At 42.7% G+C, this 22,129-nt stretch overlaps 1 protein-coding gene across 1 annotated transcript in view; it reads right to left on the bottom strand.

Annotated features, from left to right (window-relative positions):
• The window catches only part of THADA (THADA armadillo repeat containing), a 399,509-nt gene that overhangs the window by 331,810 nt on the left and 45,570 nt on the right, over window positions 1-22,129 (bottom strand). Inside the window, exons 20-21 of the mRNA XM_075267057.1 lie at window positions 20,684-20,845; window positions 12,494-12,651 (exon numbers count right to left, since the gene is read on the bottom strand). Of these exons, the coding sequence (XP_075123158.1) occupies window positions 12,494-12,651; window positions 20,684-20,845 (320 nt within the window). The remainder of the gene's footprint in view (window positions 1-12,493; window positions 12,652-20,683; window positions 20,846-22,129) is intronic.

Here is a 22,129-nt window from a genome sequence, read left to right as displayed (position 1 = left end):
AGAATGAAGAACGTAAGGTTTGTTCTTAATAAAGCCAAGAAAAAATGGAACACCCTTGACGTCTGCTACAGATGCACTGATTTTATAATATTCATATTATAGACGTCAGCACCTCATAGGAAGGCTGTCAGGTTTCCTATTAGGTCCTGCCTAAGCTATCTCTGATGATGAGATTTGCAACAAGGTGTCAGCTGTAAATTGCATCTGACACATTGTTGATGTCTTCAACTTAGCTATTACCATGGAGTATGGCACAGGGTGCAGGATGGAAATGGGAAATTGTCACTTAAAGGGATCCTATCATTAAAATGTTTTTTTTTTTTTCTGACTAACACTTAGGAATAGCCTTAAGAAAGGCTATTCGTCTCCTACCTTTAGATGTCTTCTCTGTGCCGCAGTTCGGTAGAAATCCCGGTTTTCTTCAGTATGCAAATGAGTTAAGTTCTCTTGCAGCACTGGGGGCGGTCCTCAGTGCTCAAACAGCACTGGGGTCCTCCCCAATGCTGCAAGAGATCTCTCGAGAGACGCATCCATCTTCTTCTGGAATGGTCTCTCCCCACGCCTTCTTCCGGCGCTGGGGTCAAACTTCTACACATGTACAGTCGCAGTCGCCTCAGGCAGAGCCGACTGCAGATGCACACGGCCATTTTCTTGTGGCCGCTTACCCCATCTTACTGTGTAAGCCACCACAAGAAAATGGCCACTTACAACAGGCGGGCATGCGCAGTTGGCTCTGTCCGAGGCCCGATGGCAGACCCGACTGTGCATGCCTAGAAGTTTGAAGCCAGCGCCAGAAGACAACACAGGGAGAGGCTGTTCCAGAAGAAGATGGAGGCGTCACTGGAGCGTCCTCTCGCAGCTTTGGGCCCGCCCCCAGTGCTGCGAGAGAACTCATTTACATATAGAAGAAAACTGGCATTTCTATCGAACGGCGGTGTGGAGAAGACATCTAAAGGTAGGAGAAGAATAGCCTTTCTTGAGGCTATTCCTACGTGTTAGTCAGATAAAAAAAACCATTTTAATCATAGAATCCCTTTAAAGAATGCAGTCCTATCGGCAGGCAGTGTGTTATAGAGCAGGAAGGGCTGAGCAGATTGATAGATACAGTTTTGTGGAATAAAATTCAGCATGATTTGCAATTTATGATCTAATTCTGTAATCATTCAGGGCTCATGAGTCCAGTGGGCGGTCCTACTCATTGACAGTTAATTCTGTATGCAGTCTTATACAGAGGAAGGGGTCAGTCACTTATTAGGACCGCCCACTGGACTCCTAAACTCAGAAGGAATAGATTGAAAGCTTCATTGAACATTTCCTTGAACACTATATATCAATCTGCTCAACTCCTCCCGCGCTATAACATGCTTAGTGTTTCAGATTCACTTTAAAGGTCCATTTCGGTCGGAGTGCCACCTTTCATAAACGGTCTTAGGCTGCAGAATCATACACACCCTTGATGTTTTATCTTGCAGATGGTGAATAAGGTTGGTGTTGCTAGGACTAGGGCAAGAAGCAAAGATGTCACCGCTAATGTCCATTATTCAGTTAAGTGGGCAGGAGGAGAGGAAGACGATATCACATGTTTACGCCGGCTGAATGCAGCGGACATTGTTAGGTCATAAAGACCTGGAGTTTTAAGTGTTTTATTTTTGTTATTGGAAGGTTTTTCCCTTACAAGAAAGTTTCTACTCTTAGGAGACAACGTTTCCAAGGCACCAGATATCTTCTAAAACGTTGCTTTTAATTCCACCATAAAAACAATAATAGAAGCTTCAGCCTCAAAAACACTTTTTATTTTATATGGGCTTTTTAAGGCTGGAAATGGGCTATAGGTGCTTTGATGCTTGAGGAAAATAAAAGCTATACTTTAGAAGACTGTCCACATCCAGAGGCTGCTAGAACAGATAATCTGTTCACATGGACCCCAGTTTTCTTTGACTGTGCTTATAGTTCAGAGACTCCCTTTAATTTAAGGCCCTGGTACAATACCTCTCTAAGCAGTGCTGACAATCGCCCCATTACCTCTGAGTCATGTCAATGCTGATAAACTTTATTACTTGCGCTGTTGTGTGTCTATGTCTATTGGCTCCGCAATCCCATGCAAAGACCAGCAAAACATCTACAGACAAACAACTGTGGCCAAAAGTCAAAACTTGGCGCATGTGACTGAAGAGCAATTTGCCGAATGTACAACCTTTCATATTGGTGAAGAGTAGAATGGAAGTTCAAGAGCACAAGTACTAGTGAAAACCATAAGGTGTGCACGGTACAAAGATGATATCTGTGGCAAAAAAATAAATCAAAGTCAAGCTTTGACTTTAGACCACAGCTGCTACTTTTTTTTTTCTTTTTACTTATGAGTATAACTTTTTGTAGAATGGGAGGAAATCCATGCAAACATGGGGAGAACATACAAACTCCTTGCAGATATTGTTCCTGGCAGGATTCGAACCCAGGATTCAAGTACTGCAAGGCTGCAGTACTAACCACTGAGCCACCGTGTTGCCCCCAGACCACAGCTACTTCTGTCTGCAGATGTTTTGGTGGACTTTGCATAGTGAGATGTGATTGCAGAACCAGTAGCCCTCGACTCCCCAATCAAGTCAGGTGAGACACCCTTACCAGGTGTACAACAACAATCAGAGGAACAAAATCGCTGTATGGCATCTTGGGTTGAGCTTTGACTTTCGACCACAGCTGCTTCTGTCTGCAGATGTTTTACTGGTCTTTGCATACTGAGATGTGATCATGAAAAAAGTAGCCCTCACCACACCAACCAACTCAGGTCACATACCCTGCCCATCATGTACACACCAGCAATCAATCTCCTTTGGAACGCTATCAGGTCAGACATATCAAATCTCAAAAAGAATAAATGGATTTTTAGAACAGCACAAGTAACAAGGCATCTTCACAAAGACATAGCTACATGACTGATAAAATGGGAAGTAACTGGTGATGACGGGTCAGGAAGACATTTTCCAAGAGATTTTTTTATGGCCTATATTTCAAACAAGCCATAAATATTTGATCAATGGGGAGCCGAGAGCTGCTCCGTGCACAGATCTGCTGCTTGGGCTGCAATTCTCTTACCATACAGTGCAATGGGAGCGGAGCAGTAGTAACACCACTGCACTATTATACAGTGTACGGAACAATCTGTTTCCAGCTCCTTACACTGTATAGTACAGGGATCTGATGTAACCCCAAACAGATGATTTACATGGGTGTTTCCATTTTTTAATATATCAGGAATATTCACTTGACTACTTCTGGACCTTTGGTAGAATACGGGTACCAAGACCCCTGTCAAACTAGGTGAGGTGGCGCGTCCACATTTATAGCATATCTTGTGGATATGCAATGTGGATAGGCAATTGATGTGTCACAAGATGACCAGCTTTGAAAAAAAATAATAATTTGCACAACACAGAAACACAAAGTTTTTTCAAAGTTTATCATCTTGGGAACTCAGAAGCCAAGAGGAAAGGGGAGGCAGGACACATCTGTTTCTGCAATGGGAATACCCCTTATAATATAATCACCCCTAAAATAAAAAGAAATCCCCAGTAAACACCCGCCCTTGAGCTGTCCTCCTCAGTCAATGTTATTTCTGTATCTTTGTCACATCTTTCTTCTCATGCAGTTTTCCAAAACCAAAAAACCACTAATTACAACCCTGGAGATCCCTACAAAGAGGGTCGAAAAAAGACATGTTCATCGAGTTCAACATTACACATTTGCAAGCCCAGATGATCCAAAAAACAAAAACTGTTCTTGAAGACTAATTTGGCCATGGGGTGGAAAAGCACCTCCAAAACCATCTAATGTATGCGGGTCTCATGATGATCGACAATGGCACATCCCAGGGTAGGTAAAGGTTATACAAGAATGTATAGGAAGATTGATCCGAAAGAAGCCCCGAATATTCTGTAATAACTCTCACCGGGGCGAAGCAATTTCGACAAAATAACACGTAATGTGCTCCTTAGTATAAGAAGCTTCAAACAAGATTTGAGCTCGTGAACGGTGGTGACACCATATGCAACAATTTTGCCAGGCAACTCAGAGATTTTGTAGGCGACTGCACCATCATCCACCGAGTCCGGCAACATTTTAAGATGGCCTCCGCCTTTAGAAGGGATCAATGATCCATGGTTTGCCGTCTTCGTACCATCTTGTGAATACTCTTTGACTGTACATTACGAACACCATTACTTAATTGAATTGGTGACCCTATAGGTTTGCACCATGAAGAGGCGCTGTTCAATACTGTACACCACCATAATGATGAGAAGTCGGGTGACTGAGTAGAGGGGTACACAAAGAAGGCCAAAGAATGAATGGGTGAACATCTTCAGATGAAAGATGGATTCAAGGTAGAAGGAAATCCAACAAAGAAGATGGACCAGTCTGGAAAAGACTGTTCTCAACGAGTAGAAGATTAGAACAAGTCACAATACGAGTTTGGATACTTTTTGGATATCCATGTGGTCTTAAAGTGTAACAACCAGTGGCAGAAGTTCTTGGAGAACCAAATCAGTGGTGTACTCTACTCTATGAGCCAACACCAACCACTCCGCTGAGCAAAGCCAAGGACAATCGAAAGGGCAACACTTCGGAGAACACGTCTGCCATATGTCACTATGACAAGTCAGAGCTTTTCTGAAATTATAGGCTTAAACAAGATGTCTTCCATTAGCAACAATATGTTCCATTTACTTATATGGCAAATGTAAGGGCAAAAAATCTTCCTCAAGAAGTCAAGGTTCTGGGGATATCACTCCTTAAGGAGAGATCACCTTCGCAGGCGTATGGAGACTTACAAAGCCGTTTTTGCTCCACTGGGGGGGATTATGGGAAATATGCAAATCTGTTCTCCAGGATGTAGTTAGGAAAACAATGCCTCTGCTTGCTGCCCTTAAGTAGTCAAGAGTAGAAAGTGTTGCACAAATTCGTTACGACGAGACAGCAGCCATTAGTGGTCGACGCTGAAAAGAGCAACCACAGACCGTGTTTTTGTCATCCATCCAAAAACTATCCAGCTGTGTTGCAGCTCCGGTATCCTGCCGGGAAAGTGTGTGGTAAAAATTTTAAAAAATTACAAATTTCGAATGGATTCACACCACGTTTGATGTTGATCAGATGATGACGGCACATCGAACCAATAAGCCATTGTCTACGGAAGTGACTCCAAATCAGGGTCCCCCAGGACCAAGGTCTTGGTTAGGAATTTGGTTATAAGTTCCTTGTAAGACAACAAAAGTTATCACTTTTACGGTAGGAAAGAATTTGTCACAGGTCACCCCCTCCCCCAATCTATGGTACGGTATGGAGTAACTATATAAGGGTACGTTCACCCAAGACACTGAAAAGCAGTATGGATTCCAAGCAAAAATCAACATGTTGTACAAGGTGAACTCTGCAGTGAAAATCTACAAAAACAATTGTCCTGCCAAGGACTTTACGTCCAAACCTTATTTTGAATTTCCGATTTTCAATTTTTGAATTTTTTTTGCTTGGAACGCGAATAAGATTTGTTAATATTTCTATCACTTTGCAAATGCATAAAACTGGACGACGGGAAATCGCCAGCACATTCACTATTTGTGAACCTCACCTAGGTCGCCCGTAAAACGTGGGGGGAGGGGAAACTTTATGGGAACAGTAAAGGCGGGCAAAGTCAATGGGCAATCCAAAGAGGGAGACTTATTAAGTTGCAAGTTGTGGAAATGTTCCCGATTTGACATTTTTTGTCTATTTTTTTTTAAAGCCCATGAGTTACTTTATTTAGGATTTTTCTTTTGTTAAAAATGTATCTGCAACGAAAAACAAAAAAGGGGGAGAACACCGAGCGTGCTTATAGTGTAGATGAGTTTGCAATGGATGTTGGAAATAACAATTTGCAGAGAAATGTACAGGTGGTCCCTCACCTTCGGGTGTTGTGAATAAGTCACAACACCAATGGAAGCATGGAGGCTGAGGTGGCTGCAGAATCTAAAGACTGGTCACTGAGGACCAGATGGTAATGGAAGGAAGGAGGCCAATGGCTGGGGATGGACGTCTGCGCTCTCTGGTCCACAGATTGGAGTGTCGACAAGGTGAATAAAATTAAAAACGTACTGCACAACGCGTTTCAAGCTCCAAAAGCTCTTCTTCAGGTGCCCAATTACTTGCCAGGTGACCTTACACTCCAATCTGTGGACCAGTGAGCGTAGACATCCATCTCCAGCCGCTGGCCTCCTTCCTTCCTATAAAATCGCTTTCCATAAATTAATCTTACATGGTAATATAAGAACCTCATAAAAAAAATAAGAATAAATCGTTTTCCTTCTCTATCGTTCTGGCTGTCGCCCTCCTCCTCCTCATCTTCGCTCAGACTCCTATCTCTCATAGAACCCATCTCCAGATCCAGCCTCACACACAGAAGTCTATGGAGAATTGGAAAGGGAGGAGGGGGTTGCCATTGGCTAGTAATAGATTTATTGCTTTAATCTTCAGTGTTAGAGCCTTATTTTACAAGATACTAAGGATAAGCTCACAGAGGTTTTTTGGACCGCCTCAGGTTCCGGACCAAAATACGGGTAGCTGCGACTGGATGCCAATGCAGTCACGCACTCCGCTCCGGATTAGGCCCAAATGAATGCACCTAGTCGGCAGGGAGTGTCTTCAGGCGGATGTCGCGAGGAGAATCTGCCTGAAAGAATGAGCACGTCGCTTATTTTTCCGGGAGCTGAAACAAACGTCTTCCGGAAAAAAGAACTGACCGTCTCCCATTGATTTCAATGGGAGCCGTCTTTTGCTCAGGATTTTGAGGCCTCAAAATCCTGACCAAAAAACCCCGTGTGAACTTACCCTCACAGTATAACAGAGCTTAACAGCTGCAGTATGTCTGCGTCTTTCCAGCAGCCTCCTCTCTCCATAGACTTCTATGTTAGAAGTAACTCAACCTGATAAATTCAGAATGAAGCATTATTCTTTAATAAGATATATTAGAAAGTTTCTTATATTGACTTATACTATTTATTTATGCTAAGTTATTTCCTAATTGGATGTCCTCATTAACTTTTCGCATAGTAAGAAGTCCAACTTGATAAGACTGGTGAGAGCCGAGCTGGGCACAAACCTCCAAATGTGAGTGTGATTTCCAAATAGTGCAATAAATCAGCATGACCGAGACTAATGAACAATAAACAAAGCCATACTCAGCCCCGCAAGCCGAAAGAACAGACACAGCCGAGTGCAAAACGCACAGCTGGCGAACATATGAAGAACATGCGAAAGTCACCAGTGCCCAAAGATCAGCATGAATGTTGCCATGCGTATTCTCACAACACCTTGAATGGAACAAATTCTCATTTCAAACAAGGACGGAGGTTTAAACCAGTTTTTTTTTTTTTTTTTTCGCCCCGATATTCCCCAGTTTCCCCTCCCTCAGAAAATACTGGTTTGTTAAAACCAGATGGAAGGGAAAGGTCAAGAATTGAAAACAGAAAACTAATAAATCCTTGATATTTCCAAATGAAATGCTTGTGGTAAGCTAATTTCTTGTAAACACTGCGCTTATGTCGAGTGAACAGTCCCAGATGGCGCTCCGGATTTCAGAGCTTCAAATCTGAAAGGTTTCTGTGAGAAAAATAAAAGAGAGAAGGAAACAAAAGATATTCATAAAGCGCAGCAATAAAGGAGATATGAAATGAAGTGTACGATGAGCGGAAAGTGACTGGCACCAATGGGGCAATCCCATCATAGACAGCTAGGGCAGGTCCATAGGATTTACCAGGATACTGGGTGCAGGTTCCGCACCCATCTCCAAACCGAGGGTTCCTCAATTTCCATCCCGCCTGGTGAGGCTCGCACAGCTTCGAGGAGAGGAGTGAGTAAAGAGATGGTTGAATTGGTCATGGACACTCACAGGTACGCGGAGTAGGCGGCTTCAATAACTCCCGTAAAAACCAATGGAGAGAGTTGCAAATGTACGACCATACTCAGACAATTTGGTGATGAATTGAGAAAGATGTGCGTATATGTGACAGCCACCCCTCGCCTGGATACAGCGGCCATATCACAAGGATTGGGGAGTTGCATTCTGGAGATGGGTACAAATTAGGCCAGAGCGATCGGAAAAGATCGGATCCTGATCGGCGATCGAGCAAATTTCATGATCGCGATCGGCTGGAAAATGATCAAAAATCAGAGTTTGAAATCGCAAGATTGGCTCAACCCTACCGTCTATATAATGTACAATTAGGGTTGAGCGATCGGAAAAGATCGGATCCCTATTGAGCAAATTTCACGATCAGGATTGGCTGGAAAGTGATCGAAAATCGGAGTTTGAAATCTCAAGATCGGCTCAACCCTACTGTCTATATAATATGCAATTAGGGTTGAGCGATCGGGATCAGAAAAGATCGGATCCCGATCGGCGATCGAGCAAATTTCACGATCGGGATTGGCTGGAAAATGATCGAAAATCGGATTTTGAAATCTCAAGATCGGCTCAACCCAACTGTCTATATAATATACAATAAGGGTTGAGCAATCAGGATCAGAAAAGATCGGATCCCGATCGGCGATCAAGCAAATTTCAAGATTGCGATCAGACGGAAAATGATCGAAAATCGGAGTTTGAAATCTCAAGATCGGCTCAACCCCACTGTATATATAATATCCAATTAGGGTTGAGCGATCGAGATCAGATCTCAATCGGCGTTCGAGCAAATTTCACAATCGCGATCGGCTGGAAAATGATCGGAAATCGGATTTTAAAATCGATCCTGAAATCTCAGGATCGGCTCAACCCTAGTACACGTCCCTAAGCATGTATGTGAAAGAGAAATTCTTCTTTTTTGGCTTACGAACTGCGTTTAAAACCAGACGAAGTTGAATTTGTAGTTGGGACTAGTTTCAGAAAAAGTTGGTAAAAAAAAAAAATTTAAAAAAATTAGCGACTCTGGCTACAAAGTAACCAATTATACAATTACTGATATTATCTAACAAATTAGATGTATACTTTGTCCTTAGTGTATGTTCACACAACGGAACTTCCCACTGATTTTGAAGCATTTTTCCATCTCAAAATCAGCACCAAATACTCTCTGCCATGTCTTGCCACATGTACAATCGGAGCAGGAGTCAGGTTGTGGAGCAAAAGAGGAGTCAGAGTCGGTAGTTCAGTCTATCGACTCCAAAGTCCTGTTTGAAGCTAAGGCCCCACGTTGCAGAAAGGCACCTTTTTTTTTTTGCAGATTTTGCTGCGGTTTTTTGAGCCAGAGGCTTGAAAAACGGAATGGGAAATACAAAGTAATCTCTTGGACATCTCCTAAATCCATTCCCTTCTGCTGTATCTGGAACATGCAGTCCTCTCTGAGTTGGTGGGTGAGGACTAGCTGCCATACACTGCACACAGTAAGTAGAGAAGAATCTGCTCTATACACTCTCTCTCTCTCTCTCTCTCTCTCTCTCTCTGATTCACTCAAATGATCCCAGGATCATACATATATAGTGAAGTACTCATGTGTACTGATCTCAATAAAGTACTTTCTATGTGATAGAAAGCTCTTACTGTGCTCACTTCTCTCCATAGACTTCTACAGACAAGTCACGTGACCTGCCGTCCATCTCGACAGAAGCAGCAGTGATTTTCACAGTCGAAGGCAGTTTAGTAGAGAGAGTGGAAACAGGGTAAATCCCTGATAACAGAAAGAGCCATTTCTTTCTGATCCATACTGAATGTCAATTTCTGCATATAAAAAATGTGCCCAATGTGGGAGAAATTCGCAAAACCTGTCTGTTACTCTAATCCACAACAGATTATTATTTCACCTGTGCAATCCCATCCTGTGTGGATTCCCCCTTAGGGCGAAGGGAACAAAGTTAGGCCAGTCTCGCTGACGTTTTAAGTCAATGTAGTGATACTGAGGCCCATGCGCTCAAATCTTACAAAACTGCTGTCTCTGGACTTTTTGGGAACGGCACCAAACCTTTATGTAAGTTTATCCAAGCCTGTGTTTAAACCGCAGTCTTCTTTACATTGAAACCCCCACATTCCAACCCTAAAGGTCTGAAGATTGGAGGATCTGTATATATATACATAAAATTACTTTGTACTGTATATGCAATGCCGAAAAAATGTCGTCCGTGAAAGTCAATACCTCCAATAATTATGTAAAAGACTTGCAAATTAAATCCCTCAAAAGGGAAAAAAAAAATCAAGAAAAGTCTGGGTCCGGTTACAAAAGCTACAGCTTTCCAGTGATTGCAAATTGGCTTATTAACTCTTTTACCCTCCGCCCTGCTGTTAGGGGTTACGTTCCCACAAAGCGAGCAGATTCACTTTACAGCAGCTTTCGCCTATCTGGAATGGGCACCCTAGTAAAAGACTGATCGAAAAAAAATCAATACCCAGGTGCATATTATATACAGTATTATGCTGCACATAGCAACACTGGATAGTATTATTTTGCACGTTCAAATTCTCAGCGTATTCATGTCCTAAAATAGCTTCATAGGAGTCACCGCTCTGCCTTACTATTTCGGGCCTCACAATCCTCACCTTCCCTTCATATGGCCGTGGAGTTTAATGATAAGATCCTGACTGCCTACGGCCACCACTAGGGGGAGCTCGCTACATAGAGAAGTATACAAACTCATCAATAAGTCCATATACAGTATATTCTTATAGAGGTTCTGTGTATAGGGGATAATAAGTGTCTGATCGGTGAGGGTCTGACCATTAGGATCTTCAATGATCAAGAGAAGGGAGTTCATAAGTCCCCCCTAAAAACAGCCAAGTAGAGCACTAGGCTACCATCAGGAATCCCATTGAGTTATATGGAGTGCATCTTCCAAATGGAGGGACTCTAGACTCCTGATCAGTGGGGTGCACAGATGTAGAACCCCCACCGATAACACTTATCCCCTGTCCTGTTGACTTTTGTTTTTGGGAAACCTTAACAGCAAATCTATAACATGACTAACTAAAAGGGATTCTACCATTAAAATAAGTTTTTTTTTCTAGTTACCACTTCGGAATAGCCTTAAGAAAGGCTATTCGTCTTCTTCCTTGATCAGCTGCCTCCGGCCCACCGTTCGGTAGAAATCCCGGTTTTCTTTGGTATACAAATGAGTTCTCTCACAGCACTGGGGGCGGTCCTCAGCTCCCAAACAGCACTGGGAGCGTCCCCAATGCTGCCAGAGAACTCTCTCCTGCGACGCTTCCATCTTCTTCTGCAACCGCCTCTTCTGCCGTCTTCTTCCGGCTGGGGTCACGCTCCTGTAGTTCTACGGAGAACTAGAGGAACTTCAGCAGCATACTGCGCATGCGCGCAAGAGCAGAGCGTGACCCCAGCCGGAAGAAGACAGCAGAAGAGGCGGTTGCAGAAGATGATGTAGGCGTTGCAGGAGAGAGTTCTCTGGCAGCATTGGGGACGCCCCCACTGCTGTTTGAGCACAAGGGCCACACCCCCAATGCTGCGAGAGAACTCATTTGCATACCGGTAAAAACTGTTATTTCTACCGAACGGCGGGCCGGAGGCGACTGATACAGGTAGGAGAGGAATAGCCTTTCTTAAAGCTATTCCGACGTGGTAACTAGAAAAAAAAGCTTATTTTAATGGTAGAATCCCTTTAAGCATCAACATAGAACATCCATGCCGATTCCATTAAAGGGACACAACATGTGGGGGCACTGAGGTGGCTCCAAACAAAGCCTTATTTTATTAACCATTATAAGAGATTGCTACTTTAGAGGTACTCGGTTAGGACTATTCCTCACTAGGAGGTAATTTGCACGAATAAATTGATAAACACTGCTTTAGATGGCCACTAGGAGGGGCTATACAGGGACTTGAATTTCACTTACTTGCTTTGGGCATTTGTTGAAATTGGACCGGGGGTTGTGGGCTGTTTCCGACTTCAGGTCCCATTATAAGCACCAGTCCCTGTCCCGCTCCAACTTCTCCCTCCTCTCCTGTTTGCACAGCCAGTCCCCATAACACAGGGCGCTATACAAAAAGCAGAGGCGGGAGGAAGCGGAACGACCTATGGGATGGGTTATGATCATGTGACCAGGCATCGGAACCAGCCTGAAATCCCCATTTCAACAAAAGCCTGGATTAGGGAAGTGAAATTCAAGTCCCTGGAAAGGCGACATCTAAATGTTGTGCGAAAATTTTCCTGAACGTCAATCTAGAAGTTAGTGACAAACATACAACCAAATGTAACACAATCGTCACAACCGGGAAGATTGTAGCTATAAACGTAAGGAGTAATTCATGGAGGGCGCTCTGGCATCACAACGGATCGTCTGATGCTGAGAAATACTCAGTAAGTGCAAAAATTTCCAATTGCCTCGAGAAGCCAAATGGAATGGACACAAGTTTAACTAGAACCGGGGAATAGTCCAAAAACGGAAGGGAAAAAATTACAAGACGCTGGACACATATTTCATCACATGTGCAAAGAAAAGCTAGAAATCTGTCTGCAGGGTTACCTGTTCCACTGTAATGAGACCCTCGGGGGCGCTCGGATCAGTCTGCAGGGGAAGACTTTGGCATAGCAGCCCCAACAACAAGGAGACTTCCTTCATACTCCTCCAGCAGCAAACTAGGACCATCTGTGCCGTCACATTGCAAGATGCCCCTTCATCACCTTCCAAGAGAGGCAAAAAAACATATTAAAAGTCATTTACATAATCGAAAAAGAACGAAAAAAACATGAACGAAGGCATTATATGACATATGTGTTACAAGGTTGTCACGAGATGACCAGATCTCAAAACAGTTATCATTTTGGGATACTCTGTCACAAGACGTCTGTCCTATATGTACCTAAGTACGGCCACCCAGTGATTGTGATTCGTACTGCAGTCTGTCAAGGATTCTGCTAGCAATATGTAATTGAATTGGTTGCACGAGAAGTTGGAAGTCCTTAGGGTAAGTGCACACAGGGTTTTTTGGTCAGGATTTTGAGGCCGTATCTGCCTCAAAATCCTGACCAAAAAGACTGCTCCAATTGAAATCAATGGGAGCCGGTCAGTTCTTTTTTTTCCGGGTGCCGTTTCTTTCCGCCTGAAGACACTCCCTCCCGACTAGGCCCGAGTGCGCGACTGGATGCCGTTGCACTGCACCCGTATTTTGGACCGGAACATGAGGCAGCCTCCGCCTCAGGTTCCGGTCCAAAAAAAACCATGTGAACTTACCCTTAAAGGGATTGTCCAGGACTATGATAATGAGATGCACTTCCTCTTCTCAAGCCAGTGACATCAACTCCTGTTGCAGCTCAGTCCCACTCAAATGAAGCAGAGCTGCAGTCCCTTTTACATGGGGTGTATCTCCCTAAAATTTGTATGTGATGAGAAAAAGTCTGATGGGCGTGCCAATCTCTAAACAGGTCTAAAGGGGTGGAGCTTGCAGACTGGATCACAGACAGCTTTGACCAATCATATTCACTGTTGGTCAGCAGTGAATAGTAAGGCCAGATGAGAGGTCAGGGTTGGGTTATTCAGCAGATATCTAGTTTACACAGTTTTCTCTGTAAATATATTTGATCACCTTCGGGACCCCTGCGGTTTTGGTAGCTAAAACTTGTACGAGAACCAGAAAAGAGGGGGCCAAGCACACACTGCTCCTACAGGAGAGATGTGGTATTACATAACGTCTACTCCAATAAACGGATGACTATGTAATATACAATTGCTTCTTCTTTGCAAAACCGAGGGCAACTCTTTGCAATGACTCTGTTGTCTGTCCTAAACAAGGGGACCCTTATTCCCATATAAACACATGGACAGGGGATATGGAAAAGTGCAAAATAACAACAATAAAAATGCAAAAAAAAAAAAAAAAAAAAAAAAAAAAAAAAAAAAGAAAATGCAAAAAAAAAGAAAAAAAAATGCAAAAAAAAATACAGAGAAGACAGAGAACAGGACTAGATCTAACAGGTATAGCAGAGCTGAATGTGTCATTTAGCAAAACTCTAATACATCTGAAGTTCACCTGCATTTTTACATGAAGCTAAAGTACATTCATTTACAGATATATTCCTAAATTTCAGTTAAAAACATTAAAGGTCCATATAGAAAACTACAATAACTGAGCAGCCTTAGTCACAGGAACACGTGACAAACACCCATGTAACGTATGTATTGTCTGAGAGGGGTCGCGCTCTAATGTCAGGTACCCAAAAAGCTGAGCCGTGTATTTCGGTAACTGTACAGGCCGTACTAGTGAACTTTTGACGAGAGAGGCAAGGCCATTGTTCACAATGAAACGAGACAAGCGCTCACTTCAGTCACAGGCAATTATTCATTATTATACTAAAGATCCCATTTTACATTGAGAACCTAAGCTTCTTCTCCCATTAGGCAGAAATTAAACCATAATCTACACAGCTGCCCCCTGACCTTGAACACAATATCTGGCGGTGATGAGCCCATGTATGGGAACTGCAGCTAAGCTGCCGCAGCCCCACAGCGCCTCCAAGTGGTCCTTCAAGGGACAGGAATCTAACTTTTTGGTGCCAGGACATACTTAGAACGTGTATTATGGAAAGTGCAAGGTTGCATTCATGTGGCCAGTCTGGGTTTTGCAACTTTAGATACCTAGGCGAGGATACAGGGGCAATGATCTGTGCAAGATCCCTATGATAACACTGACGCACAAGGCAAGAATGGTTATCATGGAGCAAAGGGGCGACAGTTTTACAGATTCTAAGGTCACTGTTATCATGATAAAAACATAGGCTACAACATACCTGATGGGTGTGGACCCCCCCTCTGTTCATAGCTCATATAGGAGGGGTTGGCTGCTACATAAGACAAGGCTGGCGACTTTATAAGAATTATCAAAACTGCATAAAAGGCCTAAAAAGTGTCTTTTTTTTCTGTTCCGGAAAGCAATCAATGGGTTCCTTTCTCCGCAAGCGGTTTGTTCCCACTTGCAGGAAAAAAAAAAAGAAGCGACCTGCCCTTTCTTCAGGGCGGATTCTGCGTCGTAACACTCCCTCCCGACTAGACCCATTCATTTGGGCCTAATCCGCAGCGGCATCAAGTCGCGGCTAGCCGTTTTTTGGACTGGATTCTGAGGTGGCCACTGAGTCAAAATCCAGTCAAGTGAACCTGGCCTAAGAGGTAGACCGCTAAACAACAGTTACAAATGGAGTCCAGAGGACCCCGGCCCTGCAGACTAACTATAACGGGGTCCATCCGATTTCCGTCATTGTTAAGCTGAAGGCAGCAGAGGACAGAGACCTCCATGATGGATTTTTTCCGTGGACAATATGGCAGATGTGACCCCAACGTTACTGTCTCTCAGTATACAGGTCTCGCTTTCCCAATACACAAATAGATTAATTCTCTCCCTCCTAGTATAGGTGTGTCTCGCTCTGTATACTTCATGTCTCCATCTTTCAGTACACGTCTCCCTCTCAGTATATCTGTCTCTTTCTCTCCTGCTTAGTATAAGCTTGTGTCTATCTCCATCAGGATCTCTGTCTCTATACATATAGTATACATATGTCTCCTGCTCACTATATGTACGTCTCTCTCAGCATCCCCAATACATGGACCTAATCAGGAGTGAGTCTCGAGCATCAGCTGACTTCGCTGTGGAATCCGCGGGAAGATAAGACATGTCGCTGAAAGAAATCGCCATTGGGGAAAAAAGCAAGGGACTCCCATTGAAATGAATGGGAGACATTTTTGTAGGCGGATTCCGCATAAAAATCTGCCTCCAAAAAACTCTGCGTGAACATACCCTTATTATACGCATCTTTCTCTCTCTCCCTAGTATATGCATGTCTCTTCGGCTCAATATACGCGCGTCTCTCACACTCACTCTCTCTCCAACTAGTATATATATGTCTCGTGCTCAGTATACTGTAAGCGTGTCTCTGTCCCCCAATATAAATGTGTCTGTCTCATTACACATGGGAGTCTCTCCCACTTAGTGTGAAATTGTCTCTCTCATATGTGTGTTTTTCTCCCACTTAGTATAGCGGTCTCTATTTATTGTACGTGTCTCTCTCATATGTGTGTTTTTCTTGCACTCAGTATAGCTGTCTCTATTTATTGTACGTGTGTCTCTCTTAGGGCAGGTTCACACCTGCGCCCGGTCTCCACTTTCTGGGTTTCCGTTTTCTGCCAACAGGAGATGGAAACCTGGCAGTCAGTGTCCGCCCGTGAGCATCTTCAGGTCTCCGCGGCAAAACCTTGCATGTCCAAGTTTGTGTCCGGTTAAAAAAAATGGTTTCACCACAGAAAGGCAGAAGACGCTCACGGCGGTCACTTTGCAAACCCGTTCAAGTGAATGGGTTTGAAACTGACCGCCGGTTTCCGTCTCCTGCCCAGTTTCTCGAGCAGAAGATGGAAACCTGCAAAGCGGAGACCGGGCGCAGCTGTGAACCCGACCTTAGGATGTGTGTCTGTCCCTTGAGCTCTGTCAATACTAAATTTTAGGATATGCAACTCTCTATTTACTTCTCACTCCCATAAATATAAATCTCTATCTATCTATCTATCTATCTATCTATCTATCTCCTATCTATCTATCTATCTATCTATCTATCTATCTATCTATCTCCTATCTATCTATCTATCTATCTATCTCCTATCTATCTATCTATCTATCTATCTATCTATCTCCTATCTATCTATCTATCTATCTATCTATCTATCTATCTCCTATCTATCATCCATCTATCTATCGATCTATCTATCTCCAATCTATCTATCTCCTATCTATCGATCTATCTATCTCCTATCTATCTATCTATCTATCTATCTATCTATCTATCTATCTATCCATCTATCCATCTATCTCCTATCTATCTATCTATCTATTATCTATCTATCTCCTATCTATCTATCTATCTATCTATCTATCTCCTATCTATCTATCTATCTATCTATCTATCTCCTATCTATCTCTCTATCTATCTATCATCCATCTATCTATCTATCTATCTATCGATCGATCGATCGATCGATCGATCGATCGATCTATCTATCTATCTATCTATCTATCTATCTCCTATCTATCATCCATCTATCTATCGATCTATCTATCTCCAATCTATCTCCTATCTATCTATCTATCTATCTATCTATCTATCTATCTATCTCCTATCTATCTATCTATCTATCTATCTATCTATCTATCTCCTATCTATCTATCTATCTCCTATCTATCTATCTATCTATCTCCTATCTATCTATCTATCTATCTATCTATCGATCTATCTATCTCCAATCTATCTCCTATCTATCTATCTATCTATCTATCTATCTCCAATCTATCTCCTATCTATCTATCTATCTATCTATCTATCTATCTATCTATCTATCTATCTATCTATCTATCTATCTCCTATCTATCATCCATCTATCTATCGATCTATCTATCTCCAATCTATCTCCTATCTATCTATCTATCTATCTATCTATCTATCTATCTATCTATCTATCTATCTATCTCCTATCTATCTATCTATCTATCTATCTATCTATCTATCTATCTATCTCCTATCTATCTATCTATCTATCTATCTATCTATCTATCATCCATCTATCTATCGATCTATCTATCTCCAATCTATCTCCTATCTATCTATCTATCTATCTATCTCCTATCTATCATCCATCTATCTATCGATCTATCTATCTCCAATCTATCTATCTCCTATCTATCTATCTATCTATCGATCGATCTATCTATCTCCTATCTATCTATCTCCTATCTATCTATCTCCTATCTATCTATCTCCTATCTATCTATCTATCTATCTATCTATCTATCTATCTATCTCCTATCTATCTATCTATCTATCTATCTATCTATCTATCTCCTATCTATCTATCTATCTATCTATCTATCTATCTATCTATCTCCTATCTATCTATCTATCTATCTCCTATCTATCTATCTCCTATCTATCTATCTATCTATCTATCTATCTATCTATCTATCTATCTATCTATCTATCTATCTATCTCCTATCTATCTATCTCCTATCTATCTATCTCCTATCTATCTATCTATCTATCTATCTATCTCCTATCTATCTATCTATCTCCTATCTATCTATCTATCTATCTATCTATCTATCTATCTATGTGTGTGTCTGACACTGTGATCTGTAGTACGGGGGCACCTCAAGGTACAGTACTTGCCCCATTTCTCTTCACACTGTACACTGCTGACTTCAGGCACAACTCATCCAGCTGTTACTTACAGAAGTACTCCGATGACTCTGCTATAGTCGGCCTTATCACTGATGGCGATGATAGGGAATACAGAGACTTAAACCGGGATTTTGTTGAATGGTGCCAGCAGAACCAGCTCAGGATTAATGCTGGGAAGACCAAGGAGATGGTGGTGGACTTTAGTAAACGGAGAGGTGCTCCGACCCCGGTGGAGATCCAAGGAACATGTATTGAGATAGTCAGGACCTATAAGTACCTGGGCGTGCTCCTCAATAATAAACTAGACTGGGCTGATCACCTGGAGGCGCTGCACAGAAAGGGCCACAGCAGACTCTACCTGCTCAGGAGGCTGAGGGCCTTCGGAGTCCAGGGGACACTTCTTAGGGCCTTCGGAGTCCAGGGGACACTTCTTAGGGCCTTCTTCAACTCTGTGGTTGCCTCAGCCATCTTTTTCGGTGTGGCCTGCTGGGGAAGCAGTATATCAACCAGGGACAGAAATAGACTTGACAGGCTGATCAGGAGGGCCAGCTCTGTCCTGGGGAGCCCCTTGGACCCAGTACAGGTGGTGGGTGACAGAAGGATACTGTCTGTGGTGACCTCCATGCGGGGGAACAAATCCCACCCCATGTATGGGACCCTGATGGGACTTGGCAGCACTGTAAGCGACCGTCTGCTTCACCCCAAGTGTGAGAAGGAGCGCTATCGCAGGTCCTTCCTTCCAACCGCGACCAGGCTGTATAATCTACATCAGACCAAACGAAGAGCTCTCCGCACAGAGAACTAATGATTATGACGATGACCATGAGGTCTTCCTCTTTCTCTTCTGTTTTCCTTAGCTGCCATGGACTCCTAGTATATCTTCTCTTCTCAGCTTATCTGTGTCTACGTCTGTAACATATTACTCTGTATTATCCTGTATCTGTATTACTATGCTGCTGTAACACGCTGAAATTTCCCCAAGGTGGGACTATTAAAGGATTATCTTATCTTATCTTATCTCCTATCTATCTATCTATCTATCTATCTATCTCCTATCTATCTATCTATCTATCTATCTATCTATCTCCTATCTATCTATCTCCTATCTATCTATCTATCATCCATCTATCTATCGATCTATCTATCTCCTATCTATCTATCTATCTATCTATCTATCTATCTATCTATCTATCTCCTATCTATCATCCATCTATCTATCTATCTATCTATCTATCTCCTATCTATCTATCTATCTATCTATCTATCTATCTATCTCCTATCTATCTATCTATCTCCTATCTATCTATCTATCTATCTCCTATCTATCTATCTATCATCTATCTATCTATCTATCTATCTATCTATCTATCTATCTATCTCCTATCTATCTATCTATCTATCTATCTCCTATCTATCTATCTATCTATCTATCTCCTATCTATCTATCTATCTATCTATCTATCTATCTATCTATCTATTTCCTATCTATCTATCTATCTATCTATTTCCTATCTATCTATCTCCTATCTATCTATCTATCTATCTATCTATCTATCATCCATCTATCTATCGATCTATCTATCTATCTCCTATCTATCTATCTATCTATCTATCTATCTATCTAGCTATCTATCTAGGTATCTCCTATCTATCTATCTATCTATCTATCTCCTATCTATCTATCTATCTATCTATCTATCTCCTATCTATCTATCTATCTATCTATCTATCTATCTATCTATTTCCTATCTATCTATCTATCTATTTCCTATCTATCTATCTCCTATCTATCTATCTATCTATCTATCTATCTATCTATCTATCTATCATCCATCTATCTATCGATCTATCTATCTATCTATCTATCTAGCTATCTATCTAGGTATCTCCTATCTATCTATCTATCTATCTATCTATCTATCTATCTATCTATCTATCTCCTATCTATCTATCTATCTATCTATCTATCTCCTATCTATCTATCTATATTTTTTTCCTCCATTCTCTTCCTTTTCCCATCCCCCTCCTCCGCTGCAGGTGTATCCAGTCAAACCCCATTATCCCTATCCTGCTACCGATTGGCGCCGCTTATATTTTCATATAGCCTTAAACAACGGCCCCGCTACAATGCGTAAAAGCCAACCCATGCTGCTAAATCTTCAGTGGCAAAAAATGGAATTCCTTGACTTGTCTGTTCTCCTTAAGGCCGAAGACGCTGATCAAAGCCAAGTGAGACCAGAAGGAAAATGTAAATTGACAAGGGCAAAAATGAGGAAAAAGTGCAGCTTGTTTACTGGCAGCGCGGAGAGCGAAGCTGTCACACGTGACCGCCGCACCAGTGTCCTAAAACCTCCGCTACTTGTGTCCTACCAGAATAGGGGCCAGCAACAAACAAACTGTATGGAATAATGAATATTGTGGTGCATCAATGACCTTTGTCAGGCGGCTCATCAACCTAGATGACTAATAAGGTTTTTAATTGTTTTAATTACATGTCATTACCTTTCATTTCTGCACAGAGGGTATTGGACGGTACACGGTCTTCTGGAAGGGCCTGGGAATGTAGGTCATATTCTTTCTGTAATATTCTTGGCTGTGTGAAATAATCATTTGTGTCCCGTGGTTTGATCTCACTCATTATCATGTGCAACTGAGCTGCGGCTTCTGGGAGAGACAATGGGTATAGTCAGAGAGGGACAGTCATCCGAAAACTGCTTTGTCTCATGCCGTTCACCTCTGTGCCCTGACTGTTTTAGGTAACAGGACCCAAAATGGCTAAAAGGCGCAGTGGTTATACGGTGCGACCCAAGAGTGAGTCAGATCAAGACAGCGAAAGAAATAATAATGCAAGAGAAAGAAGTAAGAGAATATAAATATAGGCACATATAGGGGATAGAAGGGCGGCCCCATGTAAAGCCATAGTACACTAGACCTAATGTATAACCGTATAGGGTCAGCATCGGCAATGGAGATCAAGACCACCATGGTGAGACATAAAGAGGACATTTCTGTGCGGTATTATAGGCCGTTAGAAAGACATTTCCAGAATGTGACCTGGTGCTGGGGATATCAGTGTCCTTAAATTCGGCACTCTGTCATCACTGGGGGTGAGGAACAGTCCCCCAACAGTACAAGTCTATGGAAGAGGGGGTGTTGTGGGACCCAGCAATGACGCAGCGCTCTAAGGCCTGCCCTTCTGACAGAGGGGAGATATCAGTGCCAAAATTGATGCCACCAATAACTCCAGGATTGGGTTTGCAAACCGGGAAAGGTGACAGTGTCAGCTTTCTAGCAGTATGTAAAACCGCACATCTATGAAGATGTGAAAGCTCCTCGTTAACCCCTTCCCGACATGCCAAGTGTTTAACTATGGCGGCTACCCAGGACTCGAGCAGCCGCCATAGCCGCCTGGTGTCTGCTGTATCATACAGCAGACACCATGCGCTAATGCCCACGGTCGGTGCCCACACCGATCGTGGGCATTAACCCTTCTGGCAACTCGGTCAGAGCTGATCAAGGCACCATTTTCCCAGCGGTGCATGGGCGCTGCCATTTTGTCGGTCATCACCCGCGCCTGGAGCAAGCTCACGTTGGTCTCATGTTGGTATGACAGCCAGGAGCCTTGTAAAGGCTCGCCGGCCTGTCTGAAGTGATTTTCTTATGCAGGCTGCAAACGAAATTACGATTGTTTTGCAATATATTGCAATGCATCATGAAAAACAAATTGTACCGCAAACATTAAGCCCTCGTATGGCTCTGAGAGTGGAAAAATCTAAAGTGGAATTTATAATGGTTATGGGGTTTGGAAGGGGAGTCAAAAATGAAAATCAAAAAATGCCAACTGTGGGAAGGGGTTAAAGAGGCTGTCCCTTTATGGACACTTATCCCCTAACCACCGGACAGTTCCCCCCAGTGATCAGGAAGCCGGGGTCTGAAAATCCCCCCCCC

Source organism: Leptodactylus fuscus, chromosome 3, assembly GCF_031893055.1.
Source record: "Leptodactylus fuscus isolate aLepFus1 chromosome 3, aLepFus1.hap2, whole genome shotgun sequence".
In the NCBI taxonomy this organism is placed as follows: Eukaryota; Metazoa; Chordata; class Amphibia; order Anura; family Leptodactylidae; genus Leptodactylus; species Leptodactylus fuscus.
The sequence above is the reverse complement of the archived record's forward strand: the minus strand, read 5'-3'. Positions and strand labels throughout refer to the sequence as shown.